This window comes from Cyprinus carpio, chromosome A21 (assembly GCF_018340385.1).
Source record: "Cyprinus carpio isolate SPL01 chromosome A21, ASM1834038v1, whole genome shotgun sequence".
NCBI lineage: Eukaryota > Metazoa > Chordata > Actinopteri > Cypriniformes > Cyprinidae > Cyprinus > Cyprinus carpio.
This window is the reverse complement of record NC_056592.1, coordinates 4,319,477-4,343,743: the sequence shown is the minus strand read 5'-3', so window position 1 is coordinate 4,343,743 and position 24,267 is coordinate 4,319,477. Positions and strand designations below refer to the sequence as shown.

At 36.5% G+C, this 24,267-nt stretch overlaps 1 protein-coding gene across 2 annotated transcripts in view; it reads right to left on the bottom strand.

Moving 5' to 3' along the window:
- Window positions 1–23,935, bottom strand: part of LOC109058478 (noelin-like) — a 28,165-nt gene extending 4,230 nt beyond the window's left edge. The window contains exons 1-5 of one of the 2 annotated variants that reach the window (XM_042778640.1): window positions 23,465–23,935; window positions 10,990–11,139; window positions 9,927–10,082; window positions 7,014–7,233; window positions 3,355–3,461 (exon numbers count right to left, since the gene is read on the bottom strand). In XM_042778640.1, the coding sequence (XP_042634574.1) occupies window positions 3,355–3,461; window positions 7,014–7,233; window positions 9,927–10,082; window positions 10,990–11,139; window positions 23,465–23,530 (699 nt within the window). In that variant the 5' untranslated portion in view covers window positions 23,531–23,935. Of the gene's footprint in view, window positions 1–3,354; window positions 3,462–7,013; window positions 7,234–9,926; window positions 10,083–10,989; window positions 11,140–12,235; window positions 12,955–23,464 lie in introns of those variants that run through there. The other variant, XM_042778639.1, reaches the window with a different exon arrangement.
- Window positions 23,936–24,267: the final 332 nt, after the last annotated feature.

Here is a 24,267-nt window from a genome sequence, read left to right as displayed (position 1 = left end):
AAAATTATTCATTTATTAGGCATCACTATTTTATAATGAACAAAAAATAGACCTATTCGTTTAGAGATCTATCATTTAATTTTTATTAAAATAAATTGCTTTATTGAGTCCAATGTCAATCATTCAATTTTAATAAAACCTGCTTTGCAGAGACAAGTGTGTAAAACACAGTAAATAATCCTCTCTGATAATCATATACATGCAGTGTAAATATCAGCTTGTCCTTTGGAATATGGATGCCAGGGCTCTTTTTTTTGTTGATCTGTAAAGTTTCTGGTAGCGTTGCTATTTTTTCTGTATGCATCAAATTCTGAGTATCTTCATGGTCAGAAGTTGGAAATCAAATTGGAATCTGATCAGAATATAGAACACAGCATTAATATTTGACCATATTCTGGTCAGTCACAGGGCGTTTGTTGGGGCTTTAACTTAATGCTCACGCAGAGCATGCTGCTCCATCTCTGCTTGATATCTCTGACAGCAACACGCTACTCTGCCAAAGCTTTTTATCTTCGAAGAGCCAAAAACCACTCTGAGATATTGCTTATTGTTCACTCCTACACATACACACATCTCTCTCTCTCCACGCTCTGCCTGTCTCACACATACAGCCTACGGTCTCATCAATCTTTGAGAACAAGAGCCTCCAACCCAAATTGCTAAAAAAAAACCTTATTTTTTAGTGTTTTGTTTTTAATACATTTATACAAAAAAAGGTGACAAATTTCAGTATTAGCTAGTAATAATGGTTAATCTTTGGTGAAACATTGGTGCATGAAGATCTAGTCCATACCACGTGGACTAAAGTTAATAGTTTTTTTTACATTTTTTTTTTTTAGCATTGCAGTCAGCTTCCAAGACTGTAGCTATCCATTTTTGTTTTAGTGTCATTAATGGAATGGCATAACAGAAGAGATGCTTGTGAAAAGAAAAAGGACTTGAGCTTCCTAGCATTCATGTAAGTCAAGTTAACTTTATTTATAGCGATTTATATAAAACAGATTGTTTCAAAGCAGCTTTGCAGTAATAAACAGGAAACTAACAGAATTAATGATGCTAACTTCATCAAATATGAGACCAGTTCAAATTCTGCTGTAAAGCAGCTCTACTGAAGACAGTAGTGTCGTTATTCTGATGAAATCAGTTCAGTGTTGATTCAATTCACTTCAAGTTTTGTTCTCATTAGTGAGAACTGGAAAACTGCTTGCTGGGAAACTTCTCACAAACGCAGTGGTTAAAGCATATGCAGCTCTGGGATGCCAACTGCTAATTGCCAATTTGTCCTTTAGCCACACTTTAATGCAAAGCTACGTGCAGGACATTTATTACAGGAACAGTCGCTTGCAACCTGAGATTAAGATCCTGGCCACGGGTGCAATGCTGATGGCTCATAGATCAGCCCATGTGGGTTCGATACTATAACGTTTGGTAACCGGCCCAGCTCTTTAACCACAATGTTGTGCAATCTGACAGAGAAATAGGTCAAAGGTTATAGCACACTTCTGCTTTGCCATCCAACATCACCAAAACCCTCTTCACACTCTTACAAATGTCTGAGAAACGATTAGGCTAAGAATCGGCTTATACACACAGGCCATCAGGAACATCTCACACTCATTTCCAGCTGCCCTCATTCATCCTCCACAGTCTTAACCTCCACCCGTTATCACAAGCCCCTCGGCGGCCTTCATTACGAGCCCCGCTGGACCACTTCACATCTGGACGAGTGGAAAATGATTTGGCCTCGCTTATTTTCTCCTCGTGGCGCTGTGAGAGTTAGTGAACTGGCTTCAACCCCACGGATGTCCAACTCGCAAACAAATATTTGTTTTGAACTGGTTCATTTTTCCAAGTGATTCATAAACTGTTTATAAATGTTGTTTGAATGATAAACAGTGTAAAAGTAAACTCGCAAACAAATGATTACAAGCTGATGTTTAAAAAATTCTTTCATTCCAAGTGATTCACAAACTGTGTTGGGGAAAGTTACTTTTAAAAGTAATGCATTACAATATTGCGTTTCACCAAAAAGTAACTAATTGTGATACGAAAGTAATGCATTATGTTACTTTTGCGTTACCTTTTGTCACCTGAACTGGGCTTGCTAATTCAATTTTAATAACAAAAATCACAAAAGTTATATTTTTGGCAAGTGTAAAGGCCCTTTGACACCAAAAGTGAAATTAATAAGCCTCAGGCTGAAGGAAGTGCCTCTGCACCTCACTCAAAGTAAATAAATGAGAGTTTGTATTACTTATTTGAAAAAGTATATCAGATACTTTTTTGTAAATTTAAAAGTAATGTGTTACTTTACTAGTTACTTGAAAAAAGTAATCTAAACTCATGTTACTTGTAATGCGATACCCCCAACACTGTTCACAAACTGTTCCAAGTGATTCACAAACTTGTTGGAATGATAAAAGAGTGTAAAATTAAACTTGCATACAAAATGAAGAATAAAAGAATAAGAAGTGTCAAAGAAGAATAAAATGCAAAGCTTTGAATCCTGGGAACATTTATAAGTCGTAACTCAAAAGAATCATGTTTTTTTTTTTACACCTGTACAGTAAGACAAATCATCTGAATAAACAAATCTACTGCACAGTGATCATGTGATTTTAGCTGAAATGGCACGAGGGCAAAGAACTTCATTGTGCGTTTTAACTCCTCTGTGTACATGTCAATATAGGACGTGGCTTTTCCTTAAGCATATATATTTGCATTTGAGGTTTGTTTTTTCTTTATGGTTATAAAGTAGTGTGGTTATAAAGTGGTTGCCGGCAGCTATGTGCTTGTGGGTTTTTACTGTCGGCATAAAATAACCAGATATCCTCCACTATCTGCATGTTAATGAATCTCAGAAATGAATCCTGTTTGTCTTCCAGAAGGAAGTTACCATTATATACAAATGCTAAGAAATGCAAAAATGCAAGGACACATTAAATTGATCAAAAGTGACAGTCAAGACATTTGTAATGTTACAAAAGCAGCACAATTTTTTTCCAACATTTATGAGAAATGTTTCTTGAGTAGCAAATCAGCATGTTAGAATGAGTTCTGAAGGATTATGTGACACTGAAGACTGACGTAATAATGCTCAAAATTTAGCTTTGCAACACAGGAATAAATGTTACAATTTATTTAAATGAAAACAGTTCTTATAAATTGTAATAATATTTTTGACAATATTACTGTTATTTTTGATCAAATAAATGCACCTTTTGTAAGCAAAAAAGACTTCTTTCAAAAACATAACATATTACTAACCCCATCTTTTGAATGATATTGCATGTCTGATTGCATTAATATATGTCTAAAATTGGGAAATATGTATGTCTGTGTGTTTACACTCACCCTTGTGTCTCCTTCAGGAGCGAGAGGGTCCGTCATCCAGGATCCAAACCGAGAACCGGATGTTTTAATAGTGATTGAATCACTAATGCCAGTCAGCTTACCACACGCTGTAGGACACACAACACACATATTTAACTACACACATATATAGTTGCGTGCACACACAACCTTTCTTACGAGAAGCTTATTGTGACACAAGTTTAATGAGTTTAGAGATTTAATGCTGTAATGTTGTGATGAGTCTGATTCAGTCATAATTACTGTGGTAATCTTATATCTTGGAGTGAAGGTTATGATTAAATGACTTTAAATGAGCCACACAGAGCTTCATTATGAGCTTTCAAAGCGAAGATAGAGAGAAAAAGTCTTCATTGATAATATAGGAATACAGATGGATTTTTTCATGTGTGTGACAGAGAGAGAATATAATATACAGATAAATCGTAAGATAAATATAAATTTTTTTTTGTTTTTTTGACGTCCTGTGTTGATAGTAATAACTGTGGTGTGTGTGTGTGTGTGTGTGTGTGTGTGTGTGTGTGTGTGTGTGTGTGTGTGTGTGTGTGTGTGTGTTTTCCTGCTCAGCTTCGGCCATTCAACACACACACACACACTTGAGATTAACACACTGAGCTGTAATCTGTTGTCTGGAGGGAGATACAGGACTAAATTATTACGCTACTATCTTTAGACTAAAGCCCTGATTCTCTAATATTGCAGACACGCATCTGCAGAAAAATATACAACCCTCTCACACAATGTACATGATTACGGATTCATTATTGTCAATATATACACTGTAAAGAAAAATTCAAAGTAGTAAATAAATATTACTAGAATATGTTTTACAAGAGAATACCATATAAGTCCGTCTACTTCTACATTTCATGTTCAATTCAAAATGTTACTAGCCATTTCTTTTTTATTTGTGAGATTTACTAGCAGTTTCTGAGTGAAAATAGCTTTTTACACCTTTTTTTTTTTTCAGTGTGCAGGAAGAAAAAAAATTCATGTGTGAGCACATCTGAGAACATGTTAAGGGATAGTTTACCCAAAAATGAAAATTCTGTCATCATTTATCAAACATTTTTAGTTGCTTTCTTTATGTAATTTTTTCCTACTATGGAAGTCAATGGGAACCGTCAAATGCTTGATTACCAGCAATCTTCAAAATATCTTCTATGTTCAACATAAGAAAGCAACTCATACGGGTTTGGAACGACATGAGGGTGAGTAAGTGATGACAGAATGTTCATTTTTGGGTGAACTATCCCTTTAAATTCTTGTGTTCTTGTTTAATCTCATGTGATCACACCAAAATGGCATTTGAGGAATTATATTTGAACTATTGAAATAGTAAACTAGATTTTTACATTGCTGATAAAAAAAAAAAAGATTTTTGCTATAAATCTGATTGCTTAGAACAGTAACAGTAATACATCTGTCCTCAACAAAACAAATTCATTCATGTCACATGTGGGATGAAATGTTCATGGGAATATGTGAAATTCATGTAGTTTTCCTCTGTGTTTCATATTCATCAGAAGCAACACACATGGATGAAGCTCAAGTGTGTGTGTGTGTGTGTGTGTGTGTGAAAGGAGAGATCAGTCAGTTGTTTTAAAGCCATATTGATCGTACAGTAAAACTGGCCCAGATTTCTCTTCCAGAAACTCAGGGTGATGGAGGAAGAAAGATGATACACACTACAGAAAAGATGCTGGTGTGTGTGTGTGTGTGTGTGTGTGTGTGTGTGTGTGTGTGTGTGTGTGTGTGTGGATGCTGGGAAATTGAAGCTGTGAAAATGAATGGCTAATTTTACTCTTTTATAGCTCAAGAGACTTGAACTGAGTTCTCAGTTGTGCTTTATTTAAGTACTGTATATGCTAAAATAAAAACAGACCCAAATGAGAGAATAGTTGACATACAGTAAGAGTACAGAGCTGTAAAATTAATGTGGAGAGCACCTCAGAACATTTGACCTTTGTAGAAATAGATGAAAAATATTGAAATCTGAAACTTTTGATTACAGACTTTTGGTCAAATCCAACACGGTTTGAGATGCTGAGATCTCTGAAAGCCCTCGAGGAGACACATGACTTTTCCTCAGAAGAAACATCTGAGAAGCAGGAGACGTAAGCAAAAGTTTCATCAAGGCGAACAAACAATTTAAAAAGATCTCATTTGAGATTTTTCTTCATCATTGGGAAATGGCAGGCGATGATGTGTTTGAGGAATCAGATTAGAGTCAATCAGAGAGAAGGTGAATTTAGAATCAGATTTGACTTAATTTCTATATCATTATCAGTGTCTTAATTTGTTCCCAATCGTTTTAAATGATTCTTTTGTTTTTTCTTTTAAAAATAAAGGTTCCAAAGGTTTTTTTTTTTTTTTTGGAGTGATGTCGAAGAACCAGTTTCCTTTTAGTAAACAGTTCCTAGAAGAACCATTTCAACTATAAAGAACCTGAAATGCAAAAGTTCCATGGATACTAAAGGTTCTTAATGGAACCAGTGATTCCAATAAAGGTTTTTGTTTTCTTTTTTTTTCAAGTGCTTTTGAAAACAATCATGTGTTGTGCTTTAAAGAACCTAGGAGACAAAACACTGATCTTAATAAACCTATAATGTGACAAGAACATTTTTTAATCTTCAAATAACCGCACTGTTAGTTTGGAGTTGTGTTTTAGTGGTTACTCTAGAAAAATTTCGTTGAACATGAGATTCTGCCAAGAACCTTTATTTTTAAAAGCGCTCCTGGAAGTATTTAACACTGCATCCTTGATTAATCATCAGATGTTTGTGACACAGAGCGACTCATACCCATGACTTTTTTGTCTGTTGTTATGATAGAACGTCAGGCGTCTACAGGTGTACTTGTGGGTGGTTGCGTTATATTTGTGACACTTTTAATCTGTGGGGAACTAAAGTTGTCTTCATAAATATTCATAAAGTAAGTAAATAATGCTTGTTTAAATTAATTTTAATAGGTTCAGTAGAAACACATGGCATAGTGTTGATTGCCACAAAAATAATTTTAAATCGTTTTTAAAATGAAAATGAAATAATTTTAAATCGTTTTTAAAACTTTTTAAAAAAGCAAAAACAGAGGTTCCAGCGACGCACTTACAATAGAAATGAATAGGGCCAATTTCTGGAGGATTTACACTAAGATTATAACTTTATAAAAATACTTACTTCTGTTAAAATGCTGTTTGAGTGATCGTTTTACAGTTTTTAGGCAATTTTTAACATTGTGTTGTAAATTCTATTTCTGAAATGTTAATTTATGTCATTTCTATTCATACTTTTTTCTGTTCTTTCATTATTATTCATTCATTCTTATTTTTATTCTGTGTGCAGAGAGTCGAAAAAGCATTTCATATCGTACTATTTATGGTTGTATTTGTTGTCATGCCAACAAGTTGTAAAATTGGATACACAAATAGTTTACATCTTGTGGCTGTAATATTGAAACAGTGAGTATTTTAACATTTGCAGATTGGCTCCATTAATCCAATTTTTTTTGTGGTGATCAACATATGCCACAAATTGATTTTATTTTGCCCTGTAATTGGAATTCCAGGACCAGTAAACAATGCTGATCCAGTATCATGTTTTGGGTAAAGAAAGTATTTGTTGACTCTGTGTGTGTCTTACCAAGCTTCTGCATGCACGCACGTAGCCGCTCCTCTAGACTAACCACACGGGAGTGCAGGTCATCGTAGTCGTAGGCTCCCATCTCCTGCTGGAGGAGGCTGAGGCTGGACGTCAAGTTCTGCACCTCCTCCTTAAACTGCTGAACCAGCCGCGCGTCTGCTTTGTACTCCTCCAGTACGGGGATCAGCGGACGCAGCTCCGCCATTTTTGCCTTTATGGCCTGCAAATACGTAAAGTGGGAGTGTTGGAAAATCTTGCTTACTGTACGTTCTGAAACCTGTCTGAACCATTGCTGCCTACGTCGTTTTGAACAATCTAGGTGTTGAATACTGTTGTGTATACATTAATATGTGCATTTGTTCATTTCGACACTCTTAAAATAAACGTTTTAACAGGTTTTACCACCATTGAAGTTCTTAAATCTGCCTCAAAGTATGTGGACATCTAAACACCACACCAATGTCCTTTAATTTTAGAACCATTTACAATGAGTTAAGACCCATTCACACCATGGAAAAAACTATAACGATAAAGATATCGTTCTAGTTTTAAAAGAGGCCACACCACATAGATAATAATAATGGCACAAAGAAACTATGTCGTTGGAATCATAGCTGATGGATGATAAAAACATTGACAACCAATCAGAATTCACCTGACCTTAAAGAGCTAGAGAATTTAAAGTGGCAGATGACAAAACTTATAATAAACAACGTTATCATGTATAGGTGTGGACGCTAGTAATCATTTTTGGTGTGAATGGGCATTTAGTCTTTCTTTTGCTCCTGTTAACAGTTTCTACTCCTCTGAGAAGGTTTTTCTAGATGCAGGAACATGGATGCAGCGATTTGCTTCTGAGCATCAGTGAGGTCAGGTATTGATGAAGGGTGACTGAAAAAGGTCACAAAGGTCTTTTGTAAGAGTTCAGGTCTGGGTGTTGTGCAGGTCTGTCGGGTTTGTCCCCACCAGAAGGCTCACTAAATAATATTTATGAGCCTTGCTTTAAAAAAAAAAAAGGTCCCGTTTTGCTATAAATGCTTGTTTGCCCTCTGAAAAAGAATTCTGATTTTTGTGTTGAATTAAATTAATTCTATTAATTGTATGGAATGTGCACTTATAGTTTACTTCAAATCTTAAAAGTATATATTTTTAAAAACTGTACTTGCAGATAATTGTTACAGGTGTTTTTCTTAACACATAAGTACACTTATAATGTCAAATTAAAAGTTTTACCCTAAAGAACATTTCAAGTCATTATGTTTTAATACTCTTTTGTTGTGCTTTAAAGAAATATACTGATTTCAATGTTTTGACTAACATACTAAAGCACACATATGCTGTACGTATTATTCAGTTCAGTTCAATTCACACTTAAGTATTTTCTTAAGTGTATTATTTCAATAATACATGCTCTTTATAAAAGTAAGCCAAAAGTGAACTTTTTATTCAAACGGTAAAGAGACTATACTGGTTGTAGTCTAGATTTTATACATCAGGTGATAATGTAGATGAAAATCCTTTAACTAAAAGGTGTCCACATACTTTTGGCCATTTAGTGTATGAACTGATGCACTTTAACAACAAATGATGCCAATATTTAAGAACTTCTGTTGTAATACAAACTCTTACATTTAACATATTTTTTAAGAAGAGGATTCTTTGCTAAAGTGCTTCAATAAAGCATTAAACATGTTTATTTTTAAGAGTCTTTGTGTGTGTGTGTGTGTGTGTGTGTGTGTGTGTGTGTGTGTGTGTGTGTGTGTGTGTGTGTGTGTGTGTGCTTGTAGAGCCAGTGAGAGACCAGAGGCCAAGATGCAGTAAAACTACTCATATCCGTATAAAAATTATATATCGACGAAATCAAGCGCTCTGAACAAGGTAAACAATTGGGAAAAGACTTTATTAGTTGTCGTTTAGAATGCAACAGCAGAAAGGGACACATGCTGAAATAACAACTCACATACAACAATGTGAAGTTAAGATTAAATTCTTTACTGCAAAAACGCATATTATTTCAAAAACCAAAGACTCATAGTGACAAATAATAAGAGTAATAATAATAATAAAAACTTAAGCAATACTAGCAAAGAAGAGAATAATAATGGTAGTAGTAGTAGTAGTAATAATAGCAATATAGCAATGAAACTAAATAATGTAGATCATATAAATAAAACGTAACAATTCTTTAGAGTAGCATGCAGGAGGAGATCTGATTGGTGGTTGGATAAAGGAGGGGGGAGGAGTGTTTCTTACAGCTAATGTCGAATAGAATATGAGAATCGTGACATAAACAGCATGATTGACGCCCACTTCAGCCAATCGTGAGTTAGACCTGCCTCTTCTGGCCTCTGGCTCTCCTATCATGTCTTTATAGTTAGCCCTGCAAGCAAGAAACAACACACTCAGCACAGGGAGCTAACCCTCTAACCTAGCTAACACATTCACCTGCTCTCACAGTCACACACGCACATCTCATGTACTCGCACACTCAGACTTGTGTTACAAAGTGGAAACAAAAATTATATTGCATGCATGTTTCAGGTAGTATAGTGTGGTTCATGGGATGTTTTGGACTGTTATATTATAGAAAAACTGAAATGTGCAGATCCTTTATTTTTTTGCTTTTTTATTATATTTTTTTATAATAATACAATCATATTTTATTCAGTATTTTTCTGGTCGCAAGTGTAAAAATAAATGTTTAATTTTTTGCACAACAATGCAAATATTGTATTTGACCAAAAGTTCACTAATTGTTTGGATCGAATCAGACAAGTCTGCACATTTCAGAAAAATCACACAAGCATTTATAGGTGTGCATGCAATCTGCAATTTGTTTGTGTGTGAAAGTGTGGAGCGATGTGTGCATACATGTAAAATATGTGCACTGCTTGCATTTAATTGTGTGTTTACCTTGTACTGCTTGGCGATGTTTTGTTTGTGGTTCTCCTCCACCTGTCTGAATTTAGTCTCCAGGCCACGGAGTTGATCTTCCATCTTCACCACATACTGCAGGTCCCTCTGAGTCCGCTGGTCCAATACTTGGATTGATTGTGTCATATTTTGCACCTAAAAACAAACAGGTACCAAATTATTCTTGGATTGATTGTGTCATATTTTGCACCTAAAAACAAACAGGTACCAAATACTTTATATGTTTTGTAAATAAACACATTTCATAAAATATATATATATATATTGCATATATTTTTAAATTGGATACACACTCACATATGCACTATATATATTATATTATAATAATTTTTAGTATATATATACACACTACTGTATATATTACTATATCTATATATATATATATATATATATAGAAATTACACAATATTCACTTATATAATATTAATTAAAAGTAAATATTAATATTAAATATATATCAAATTAAAAGTATATATATAATGCATATATATTTTTATAATTTTTTATACACCACTATATTACACTTATAATATTATATATAGAAACTAAATATTAATATCAAATTAACAGTGTATATATATATATATATATATATAGTCTCTTGAAAAGAAAAAGCAATTTTCTTGCTTTTTCCTAACAAATGTCTTTCATTACAATTTTTTTTTAATCTTATATACGATAAGAAACATCTAAATATATCGACTCTGAACATCAATATATAACAAATCTAGTGATCTTCAGCAAACTAGCGAATTCTGCAGCTATTCCACATCTGCTAATGATTGATGTGTCCAATGAGTTGCAACATCATCTTTCTGAAGAAAGGCTGTTTGCCTTTGTGCCAGCCATATTCCAGAGGAACTCATTAACTCTGAGTGTTTGGATGTGAATGAGTTGTTAGGCACATGCCTCTAGGTCACTTTGATCTTTGGAGGAAAACTCCAGACTCAGGTTGTCATAGATTCAGTGTCTTTGGCAACTCTGTGTAGGTAATGTGATTCCCAAGGGCAAATCAATAGAGCATTATGGGTCGGGAGGTCACCTTCTCCAGTAGTTGGCGGAGTTGTTTGGTGCGGGCATCTCTTGAGCACATGGTCTGCTGCGGTGCAACGACCGTACACACACACCTGCCCTCGCTGTCCTGAGCCGAGCTGTACACCTGCCAGGACTCCTCAGGGTTGGCGGGTAAAACCTGTGAGAAGACAAGAGAGAACGAGAGATATTACAACATTTAAAGTTCATAGTTTCATTTATAATCCCAGACTTATTAGCATTACAAACACACAAAACAAGATTGCGTAGAATCCCATCTGCTCGTGCCACATCAGACCACGCCCACTTCCCCACCCACCAATCAAAAAGCAGCAGCTTTACATCAGCCTCATTCACGCACACAGTTTTGAAGTCGTATTTGACCGACAGCTGTTAGAGACCATCTATCCTGTTCAGCAGTGTGCCGTTCTTGAACTGCTGTTGTTACAGATCCAATCACAGTCTATCTGGAGCTGGTGACAGTGAGGGACAGATGGAGAATTGATGAGCATTCACTGATGCAGGTCCCGCGAATCCTAAATCTCCACAATCTCCAAACCAATGAAATATTATAACACTACAAACAGACATTTGCAGTCTTTTCTTGTTATATTCCATTTTTAATCTGGCCCATGGTAAACCCTATAGATGTTTGTTTATATTCAAAGTAATATTAAAATTAAAATTGTGCACGAAAGTGAAAAAGACTGAACCACGAAAGAGCTACACAATTGCACTACATCTACAGTGTATTTGGTGATAGCCTATTCTTTATTCTTTTTTTAAGCATAAGAATGTGCTCAAAACACGTTCTTGCGTTCAAAAGAACCTCTTTGCTTGTTTCGGTGGGCTTTTCCATGTCTCACTCTAGTGAAATCACAAAAAAATGCCCCTGACATCTATTAACTTATTGCAGCAATGTTGGTTTATTAAAATAAAATAGTTTTATTAGAGCTAATTAGAACGCGAAACATTACAAACTGTAATATTCTTGAGCTGAACGTTCGAAATTCCATGACATCACAATCAGCAGGTCTGTGAACGACACTTTTTGAAACCAAGAACACATGTTCCTGCATTGGATATTTTTAAAGAATGAGTGGAATGCAAAAGAATTAACATTTGTATACAAAAAGCGCTTTGAATATCGTAAAACGCGTAATTGCAACGCGCTACTATATGCGCGAGTGGAAAAGATTTTTACATGTTAAAAGCTTAAAATTTGAACTTTTCTGGGGAAGGAACACGAGACTTACTCCTATACTCCGGTCTGGATAGCCGCCCTGCGCCGCGGTCAGTTTGGTGGTGTTGAGCCCCACTAGTGATGGCAGTGTCTGGGACATCCAGTTGGTGATCATTGCCATGGTGCTGAGCACCACACCGATCTTCAGCAAAGGCACCGACATTTCTGCGCACTGACCCAAACTCTCATTCTACACAAGCCACCGGGGAACAGTAACGGCGAGCATCGCTGCCCGTGAGCGCCTCGTGCATCACCATCATCCGCAACATCTCTAACGGTCCCGGTTCGGACGGTCTCGCGGTGCTCATCTTCATGAATGCCAGTGTTTGAATGGAGTCCGGCGTTGTTAAAGTAATAAAAACTGAGCGGTTGTGACCTTCGTCTGCGTGGTGCTCCCGTCTGGTGTCTTTTCTGTTATCCGTGCCTCTTTTGTTTGCGTTCACGCCCTTATTGGTCCGCCTTCCCCACGCAAGTGCATTACTCAGGATGGATTACAACTGCACACACCGACTGCTCTCCGTGGATGAGAAAGGAGGCGGTGCCACGCGCTCCTATATAAGGGAAGGCTTGAACGCGTCAAGCGCTCCTCTGCTCACGAGACGCGCCACAAGGGATTTGCACTTGGCAACGGATGCTGTTAATGACACGATATTGTTTAAGGTTGTAAACGGAACACCCCAATGTCACAAACCACTCCGAGTCAACGGTAGTGAATAACGATCACATATCTCCCGCGCTCCCCTTTCGTACCCCTATAAGAATTTTAACTTGCACCAATGTGCCGAGGTATAAAAAAAGACTTTCAGGGCGTCAGATTTTCGTTGCATAATCTCATGAGATTCTTTCACACAACAAAAGTTTTCTTTTGCCGACACACAGTTAACTCGAGTTTTAAACCAAACACTAAAGTTTTGTGATTAGAATTGTAATATGTAAGTCTATAATAAGGTTATAAGGCCAGTTTTATGGTGTTCCTGCCATATTCTAAATGGAAGAATCGCTCGAGCAGCGTACTGTTGCTATGGTTACGGCCTCAGGTGAACGCGACTTTTACTCGCGAGCGTCTAGTGTTTTCGGACTTGTAATGTCAAACACACACAGCTGACGCGTTATTTTAAAAAGCACTCTGTCATACGTCACTTTTCTGAGGTTCATGTTAGTTTGTTTGTTTGTTTTCCCCAGAAATAGTACCGTTAAAGAACTCACAAGATGTGTCACGAGAACGTACTAGCCTACTCATACGACTGGGAAATAAATGTACATAAGTGGAATATTTGGTTGGAATACCTTTTATATAAAGGTTGGAATACCTTAAACATTTGTAAATATCTGACATGCACATGCGTAGACGGATTGTTAGTGAAAACTGAAATATTTAAGAGTCAGGGTCCCGGAGGACACCTACCCCGCATGCATCCTACACATCAGATCCAGTGCCCTAAGTGCATTAATTCAGTGTGCATTAGAATGACTCGAGCGCCCCCGTGTTGTGATCGGTGGTACTGTGATGCAATACCCGCCCAGGATGAGTAGTGTAGTCTCATAAGTCACTTGTTTAACACCTATTAATTACAGACCTAGACATGACAGCGAAGTAGTCGTGACACAGTTTGAGGTGCAAAACACGACATGGTTAGATGTGCATGAATCGTGATACCAAACATAACCACTATATAAATAACCTGGGGAAAACCGGGACAATGCGTCACAATTCTTACCCCAGTGAATATTTCTAAGGGTTGGTTTTTGATTGTGTATAAATTGGGGGAAACCGGGACAATGCGTCACAATTCTTACCCCAGTGAATATTTCTAAGGTTTTTTTGTTTTTAAAGACAATTTTTGTGCAAGTTCAGTCTACTTAAGTTGTGTTTGTACGTTTAACTTTGTCCTCTGCACTTGACATTTTGTCAGACTACATGGGGTAAATTGTCACAATGGGAACCTCGTTTTGAAACTGATTTGAATATACAGTATGTTTTGTTTGATATATTCAATAAGTCTTGCTGAATAGGCAAATCAAGTTTAAAATAACAAAAATATAGAACGTATGTGACACTACTGAATTTAAAGAATAGATCCTTCTTGGTTGTTTAATAAATGAACCAGATTATAAATCCAAAATAAACTGCTATTTTGGAATAAAACATGAATATGTCAAAGGTACGGCACTTAAGGTAAACTGACCTTTGAGCGAGAGAGAAGCACAGGCTGAGAGAGATTCAGGGAGTGTCAGGCATCCAATTGTGTCTCTGTCAGCATATCCAACCTCACTTTAATAAAACATCACACAGAAAACATCTAAAACACTGAATCTAGGGCAGATATTCTTTCCGGGCCTGTCACTGTCTATTACACACACACACACACACACACCTTTTGGTTTGCTTGTGGATCCACAATGATCCAATCTTTCTGTACTGGCCTTGAAGGACTAGTTCTGCCATCATTTACTCATCCTCGTGTCTTTAGAAACCTGTATGATTTCCTGTATGGTTTCCCGTATATCACAAAAGGAGTTATTTATAACGGAATGTCCAAAGTGTTCTTTTCATTAAAAAGAAAGTGAATGGTGATCGTGGCTATTAGACAAGTTTGAAATTTTTAGGTGGTTTTTGTCAAGTTTGTATTTTTTGGGTTGTAATTTAATGCATAATTCGAAATCTTTTCTTTAAAAGGTATGTTGTTGGTTGAAATTTAATGCATAATTGGAAATTTACCCTCAGGCCAAGATGTAGATGAGTTTGTTTCTTCATCAGCACAGATATGGAGATCTTTAGCATTACATAACTTGCTCATCAGTGGATGCTCTGCAGTGAATGGGTACTGTCAAAAGACATTAATTGATGGACTGGATTGGTGTGGATTATTGTGATGTTTTTATTAGCTGTTTGGACTCGAATTCTGACGGCACCCATTCACTGCAGAGCGTTCAGTGCTAAGCAAGTGATGTAATGCTACATTTCTCCAAATCTGTTCTGATGAAGAAACACATCTTTTAATTTTTGGGTAAACCGTCCCTTTAAATATCTTCTTGACATGTCATCCCTATAGGTAACATGATTACCATCCTGCACTAAGGTTGTATTTTCGTGCGTGAGTAGATGGAGAGAGACATAAAAGAGAGATGGAGTGAATGAATGATAGAGCCATAGAAACAGAAGGTCACTTCAACACAAATCACCCAGGGCTTGAATTTCTTTGGCCTTGAGATCTCTCAGCGTGTGTGCCAATGAACAATGCAACTTCACATTGGCAATCACATCAGCTTGTTTTTATTTCAGAGATTAATGATTAAAATATCAGCGCACATGGTAGGATGATGTTTTGCATAAAAATAATACAGCGGAGACTGTTATAGCGCTCTCAATGTTGGGCTGACCTTGTGTCACAGCCTCAGACTTGTAACCGGCAAATAGACACTTATCTACAAATTAGTGCCCTTGGGAGGTTTTTCATTTTTGATGTAAGATTTGGTCTTGTTAGTTCTCTCTAAACTCTCTGAACTTGTTAATTAAATAGTTCTTTCAAACCTAGATTTCTTTCTGGCTTTTGATAAAAGCTGACAATTTTTCATTAAAACGCTGTGATAAATAAAACTTTTCAATAAAGCAGTTTTTGGCTAATGAATCAAACAATGAAACCTAATGCCAAATATCTATGCTGATTAAGTCATGCAACACCAGGAACTTAATGGAGTTTATGAGCTATTTCTCTATACCCATTAACACTAGAATAGGAATGAAAAGTTATTAGTTGTTTAATGGAGTTAAGACAAATTGAAAATTGAGATTTTCAGGACTGTGGTAAATTAATCTGCAAACTGATCAACTAATCAACATTCAACCTCGGCCAATGTTAAAGCAAAACGTCAAAGGGATTGTTAACCATTGTCATCATGTACTCAGCCTCATGTAATTGTTTTTTTTTTTTTTTTTTTTTTTTTTTTGTCATTGTTGAAGCTTGATAGCATCCATTGGCATTCAGTTTCATTGGAAATGAGCAGCATGAACATTCTGGTAAACATCTATTTTTGTGTTCAACAGAAGAAAGTCAGTCATATGGGTTTGGAATGACATGAAGGTAAATACATATATATTTTTTATTTTATTTATGAGAGAACAGTTTCTTTAATCTATGGAAGCCTGTTTCCGACACCGAATAAAAAGGTGATTGCAATTTTTTATCCCACAATTCTGACTCTATACCATGCAATTACGAGTTATAAAGTCAGAATTATTAGACATAAACTTACAATTGTAAGAACCCCCCCCCCCCCCCCCCCCCCCGCGCAATTCTAAGTTTATAATTCACAATTGTGTTTTATCTCACAATTCTGAGAAAAAAAGTCAGAATTTCAAGTTTATATCATGCAATTCTGAGAAAAAAACTGAAATGTAAACTCACAATTGCGAGAAAAAAATTTTTTTATTCAGTGGCGGAAACGGGCTTCCATATTAATCTGATTATTCTGTACAAACACATGGATTAGGTTTACAAAAGCACTGATCTATTGAGACAGGTGCATATTGCTATTAATCCTGAAACAAGTAAACATCTGATATGAATGTTTTATGACTGGGTTCTCTAAGGCAACAGCAATCAATTTTACTGTCATCAACGTGAGAGCAGCAAAACCGTAATCTCGAGCTGGGATTCCCTTTAACACTGTTCTTTTTGCTTTTTATCATCTTTTAATAATTCATGTGCAGGCTGTGTGATTTCTGCAGCCCCCAGCAAAACGATAATATCCTGGAGATCAGGAGAGCTAGATGACGATTGGTTCGAAATGTACCAGCAGAAACCATCTGAGCTGTTGGACAGAAGGAGACTGTGGCAGCAGTAACTCATCTGTAATGGTCTACTGTAAAGCCTTCAGCTTGAGGCTGAGTGTAAAAAAAAAAACAGTCCAAAGCAACATGAGTGATTTATCAATCGGTCTGTGCTGAAGACCTCCCTAACAGTTCTGCAGTGTGGAGAGGAAGAGAAGGAAGAAATAAAGTCCATGTTTTTAGAAGTTTTCTTCTGCAGAACTTCAAATGGTCTGCCTGACTCTGAGCCTTGGAGCCCGTGGTACTGCAGAAGTGTTTGGAACGGAGCCCTGCTGTTTGAACATTTACTGTACTCTTTCCTAACCCTGCGCCTCCTCCTCTTCCTCTCCAAGCAGTCTGTTCTTCCTGTTGTTTTCAGTGGTAGTTTACAGAATATCCTTCACCAGCTGAAATATGTCTGCTTCAAAACATAGCTATTTATTTTGTGATTTAGGAAAAATTGTTTTATATCTTGGTAAAGGGAAGGAGAGCAATGTGTGTTTATATGTGTGAACAGATGGTAGATTTTTACATTTCCTTGAAGAAAATGAGTGGTGCTTGGCTGTGCAAATTTCACAGGCGAGTTTCAAGCGTGTTTTGGGTGGTTACCAGGGTGGTAAAATTGTACTATAGTGTACTTTAGTCAGTTGCTAGGCTTTTCTGGGTGGTTGCTAGGCGTTGCTATGCTACTAAAGTGTATTTAGTGATTTTATGTTGCTTTGCAGTTGCTAGGGTGTTTTGAATAGTTGTTTGTGTGTTGCAATTTGGTTGCCAGGGTGTTGCTATGCTCCTTAAGAGTAATTAAGTACTATGTCAGTTGCTGTTCAGTTAGGGTGTTCTGAGTACTTGGCAGGGGCGTTGCCATGATTTTAAAGTGTACTAAGTGATTGTTAATATGTTGCTAGGGGTGTTTTGCTGGTTGTTTATATGTTGCATTTTGGTTGCTAGGGTGTTCTGAGTGGTTGCCAGGGAATTGCTGTGCTACTAAAATGTGTTTAGTGATTGTGTGTTGCTTTGCAGTTGCTAGAGTGTTTTTATGTGTTGTAGTTGGATTGCTAGGGTGCTTTGGGTGGTTGCCAGGGCATTGCTATGCTATTAAAGTGTACTTTTGTACTAAGTTGCTATGCAGTTGCTAAGATGTCCTAAGTGGTCGGCAGGGCTGTTGCTTTGATTCTAAAGTGTACTTGGTGATTTTTAGTGTGTTGCTAGGCTGTTTTTTTTTTTTTTTTTTTTTTTTTGGTTGTTCGTATGTTGGTATTTAATTGCTTGTGTGTTCTGGGTTGTTGCCAGGGCGTTGCTATGCTTCTAAAGTGTACTTGGTGATTGTTAGAGTGTTGCTATGCAGTTTCTAGGGTGTTCTGAATTGCTATATGGTTGCTATGGTTTCTAGAAGGTTGCAGGGTGGTTTCTTAGTGGTCTAGATTAAAACAGCTTGACCTAAAGTCTCTATTATTTCCTGGTCACTGGTTATCATATTTCTGATTGTTAACAAGTAACAGCACACCTTTTCAAATCATTCACTGTCCTTAGCACAGAAGGGACAGTCAAAGTGGCCCTGTATCCTCCTGCTGTCCGTCTCTTTCTTATGCATCTCTTTTTACAAAACAGTGAACACATACTTCCTTTCACAGTACAAATGCAACAGAATTATATGATGGACAACACAAGTATAAAGATCGAGCACATGCTGATGATAGATCTGTCTTGCTATTGATTGGAGATTCACGAACAACATGTGCGCATGTGATTTATTGATTTTTAGAGAAACAATGAGTGTCAGGCGTGGTGAAATGCCATCATATAAACAACAGCTTGTGATTCCTTTTAAACACACACACACAGGCGCACACAACCAGACATAATCGATTAAAGGCAGCGCCATTACTAATATGATCATTTTTCTCATCCACAGGCTAGATTATCCTCTTCTGTGAGAGTGTAGTGATGACCTTTGTCTCCATGAAGGTGATAAGACCATAAAGATGCGTATCTGTACCATGGTAATCAAGAACTAATTTCATTCATTCTATAGCTGGGGGAGCGGGATACATTATCCTCTCTCTCTCGCTCTCGCTCTCTCTTTTTTGTTAATGGAAGTTTGAATGGATTCTACATTTGGACTTGGGCTACATACTGACATAGTATTAGGACATTAACACAAATTGAAAAGACAACATATGCACCGCTGGAACCAGAAGCATCATGCAGAAAACTAAGGGTGCATGTTTCCTGAAATTACATTATTCAGATTATCAAACTTTTATTATCAAACTTTTCTTAAAAAAGAAATACAAATATATAAACAGAAATAAAATGTAACATTTAATGAAAAATAAATGTCAAAAATGATATATAATGAATTTTAATTAATTTAAATTTAAAATTAATTTAATTTATTTTATTAAATTTATTTAAGTAAAAAGTTCATATTATATATGTATAATACTTAAAATTAACTTTTTCTTTATATATATATATATATATATATATATATATATATATATAATTAAAAATGAATTTAAATAAATAAATTAAAATCAAACTTTTCTTAAAAAATAAATACAAATATATAAACAGAAATAAAATGTAACATTTAATGAAAAATAAATGTGAAAAATTATATATAATGAATTTTAATTAATTTAAATTAAATAATAATTAATTTAAAATTTATTTAGAATTATATATTTTAATGAATGAATTAAGTGAATTAAAATTGAATTCATATATAATTTTAAATGAATGAATATAATTACTTAAAATTAAACTTTTCTTAAAATACGAATACATATAAACAAAATAAAAAGTAATAAATTAAAATAAAATTGTATATATACATGTATGTCTGTATATATATTTCTAGTAAAGTATAGTTATATAGGCCAAAAAGTGTCAAAATTATGTCATTTGTCCAAAATTTTGTTCTGTCATTATCACATACACATAATATACAACAAAAAATCAAGATGATCACTGGCTGTCAAGTTTATTTGTGATTTTGTGTGGTTTACTAGAGACTGTGAAATCATCTGATGATTGTAGTTTGCTTTCCTGTGTTGACTTTTTCTCCCTGAAAACAGGACATTTTGGCAGGACATATCTAACATAAATAAAGTGCTACCCATTTATTGGAAATGAGGACAATTCTTTGCTCTTGTGTCTCCTGGGACTTTAAGTGGTGCATGATGCTCATGTATATCCTGTATATGTCTGAATGTTTCAGTAAAACAAACTCAATGTCCACAAATCAGATGTGCTTTTCATGATCTCACAGTGAGGGGTCATCTTTTGTAATCTTACCAACTCAATGCTTTTATACAGTATTTTTCAATCTATTAGGCCCTCTAGAAAAACTGCTGGCTGGATCAATTTAAATCCAATCGATGGTTGGCGCATAACTTGGACAGGAGGAAATATTATGTTCCATCTTGCATTCTGACCTAAATTATGTTACTATTTTTCAAATGAGATCACTTTAGACCTCATTCTGTCAAACGGTTTTAGGTTGGGAACTAGTTGATAATGAGTGGGAGAACTGATGGAGGTGTTAAGCAAATCTGTAGTATGAGATCCATCAGCTGTTCTGTGGGTGGTGTTATGAGCTTTTTTTATTAGTGGTGTTCAGTGAGTGATGTTTAGTAGATGTTCAGTGAGTGGTGTTTCCATTAAGGAGATGCTTTGTGGATTGTGTTTAGTACTGTAGGTGTACTGTACTTCTTGAGTTTTGGTTCAGGAGCTGTTAGTAAGTGGTTCTTTGTGTGTGTTTAGGGGTGTTCCGTGAGGGGTATTTACATTTTAGGAGATGTTTTGTGGATGGTGTTCAGTAAGTCGTGTTTTATGAATTGGCCATGTATTTGTTGCCGTTTAGGTTTAAGAGTGTTTTTTAAAGGAGGTGTTCTGCTTAGGATGTGTTCTGTACACTCTTTAAAATAAAGGTTTTCAATTGTTTTTTCTTATTAATGTTTTTGTTGATACACTCTTAAAAAAAGACTCCAAAAGCGTGTTTTTGCAGTGATGCCATACAAGAACCATTTATAGTTCCCCAAAGAAACTTTCAGTGAATTGTTTTCTTAGTGTGAGGAACATTTAAAAAATCTAGAGAAACTTTTCCGCTATTAAGAACCTTTTGTGGACAGTAAAGGTTCCATGGGTGTTAAAGGTTCTTCATGGAACCATCAATGTCAATAAAGGAAAAAAAAAACATTTTGATTCCCCAAAGCACCTTTCACTGAACAGTTCTAAAAAGAACCATTTTCTTAGAACTGTTCCATGAATGTTAAAGGTTGTTCAAGGAACCACAGATACCAATAAAGAAGCTTTATTTTTAAGAGTGTTCTTTTGAAGTCACATCATACATATTCAAGATAAGTGCCTTTAGTTCATGATCCATTAAAGCACCACTACACAACTGGTTTCCTAAAGAGCTAGAAGACAAAAAGCTCTTTGAGGAACTCAAGTAGACTCGCCTTTGACATTAAACCATAAAACTCTTTTTTGTTTCTAAATGTATCCTTTATTTTTAAGAGTGTTGAGTCCTATAATAAAGCATGTAGGCCATAAACAGAACAGAAAATGGGCCCAGTGACTCATCTCAACTCCTCCTATACCCACACAAACTGAAAGCCAACTCAGTTTCCACAGTGCAATTATCAAACTATGGCAATTTCCTGTGTTTGAAACTAGATCACTGCATTTGTGAGAGATGAGATGATATGACTTTGTCCCAACATGCATTTGCTCACACCTGTGCTCCTAAGGTATTTCATGTGTTTAATTTAACACTGACAGTAGCCAAAATGAATCCCTGAATGCCGTGTTGCTCTGAATGAACACCTTTCCATGTGTATTTATGGGACAGTTATGATTTTTGGATATGAAATGACTGTATATGATGTGTCTTTCACCTAATACTCGAACGCATTCGATGTGTTTGTGTATATGTTGCGAGGTCTTCTTCTCAAACCCGGCTAAAGCTGAGGAAAATGCCAAATTGTCACCGATTCAATGGGCCGTAAATCTCCAAGATGAGAAGATGAACAGAGCCACGCGGCGGTAATTGATGGGTTTGGCAGAGTCCGTTTGAGATTTACTTGTGCGCACATGCCGAGTAAGCATGCTGCCCAACTGTGAGCCTAATGCAACATTTACACAGGCTGTACGGTTCACATGCTCATCCTTTCTGATCAGTAGGAAAATACATGCTACAGTGAGATGCTGGTTAAAGTAATAACTGAAGCGTGAAGAGCGCTGTTTGCATATGCAGGAGCCAAGAACACTGCGCACTGGGTAATGTTAGTAAGAGCAGCCAAATGCTCTTCAGTTCTCTAGTGCAAAGCTCCAGATTCACCATATTAGTGTCCATTTCACCAGGGATGTACACCTTTGGGGGAGATACCATATTTAATATGACGTAAATGAAAATAAGGGACACTTACAGGTAGTATTGTTTTGGCATGTTTAATTATCACAGCCCCTGAGTCTCATTTCAAAGTGGCATTGACTGAACAATAAAAATAAAGACAGAGGTACAGTTTAACCCATTAAACACTTAAATATGGCATCTATACAAAGGTATATAGAAACTATTATTGCAGCTGGTGACATGTCAGCCCCATTTTAAGAAATTTCTATATTCATTCCCTCTCTTTTTGCGAAATAATCATAATTAGGCCCTAATGTGCACTTTTTCCAATTATTACTACACTCTTTTATTTCATTAGTAAAGTGCTAATAATAGCAATGTGCAATTACAGCTCTACAAAATGTGAAGTGCATTAATATTACTTAGCACTTTTCAAGTTCTGTTTGGGGTTTCCAAAGGCCTTCAATAGCTCAAAAACATACTTATATCAGCTTGATACTCAAAGACTTGTGCTAGTTATATATGTGAGCTTGCTATAAACTTAACAACACACTTAAAACAACATTTAGGGTCTCAGAAACATGAATACATGCAATGAAATGCAACACCTCTGCTTAATTTATTTTGTGATTTTTCTGCAATGTATATTTTGCATGCTCAAACTGACCCCAAACCGAATTATTTGGTTGCATTTCTGAAAAATGCATGTCTTTATGGATGTGGTTTCGATTCCATAAGAAGTTTCACTCCTTGGGACCCCAAAAAAGGATGCAAAGTCAGTCTAACAATACATGAGGGTTGAATACACAGCAACATGGATCCTAAATGAATGTTTGTTTTAACTCATGAGGAGTAAATGTGTAAATCGTGTGCTTTTCGTGCAACTTCTCATGTTTGCTGTGAGCTGTCATTGAGTAGCCTATAACCGTTGACTCTTCCTATATCTGGGCTTGCTAATCCCATTCATTAATCTCTTCAACCCATTAATTCGGCTAATTCATCGCTGTCTGATCTGTGTTAGAGATGTGTGTGTGTGTGTGTGTGGGAGGTAAAGATGGCGATAGACCTACTTGCGTGAGTTCCGTGCCCATCAGCACCAGCACGACGAGACTCAAGAGCTTGTTCACGCGCTGCATCTCGCGCCACCCCTCGCTCGGACTCGCTCTCGCATGCAGATCCGGTCCGGTGCCTCGTTAAGACCCGCTCGTTGGTGCTCTCGCCTCGCTCCTCTGTCCCCGGTCGCTCGCTTCTCTCGCTTTCTCTCTCTTCTCAGCAGCGGAATGATAGAGAAACGGAACTCGGTCTCGCGCAGCCGTCTCTGGGCATCTCGCGCCTCGCGTTTTCTCTCTTGCGTCTCTCAGCCTCCCTGCGACTCCCGTCCCTGTTAGATTAGCGGCTCTGGAGGTCTAGCGTCAAGCAGGGAGGTCTGGTTAGCCCAAAACTTTTTGTGTATCTCGCTGTGTGAGGCAGAGAGATTGGGGGAGCGCGAGCTGTCCTAGGTGCTGAAACCGGATGTGAAATTCAACGGGGACGAGCGCGAGGAGGAGGGACTGAGCTAATTGGTCAAACCTTGCGCGGCGTCCAAACAGTCTTATTACACTTTTTACCTGCAAACGGCGTTTAAAACGAAGAATGCACCGTATTTCAAACGAAATTAAAGAAAATACGGTAATTCTTTTGTATGTACCACGGTTTCCACAAAAATATGAAGCAGCACAGCTGTTTTTTTAACACTGATAATAATAAGAAGAAATGTTTTATGAGCAGCAAATCAGCATATTAGAAGGGTATATTGAAGGATCATGTGACAGTGACGACCGGAGTAATGTTGCTGAAAATTAAGCTTTTCATTAGAGGAGTATACAGCTTATTC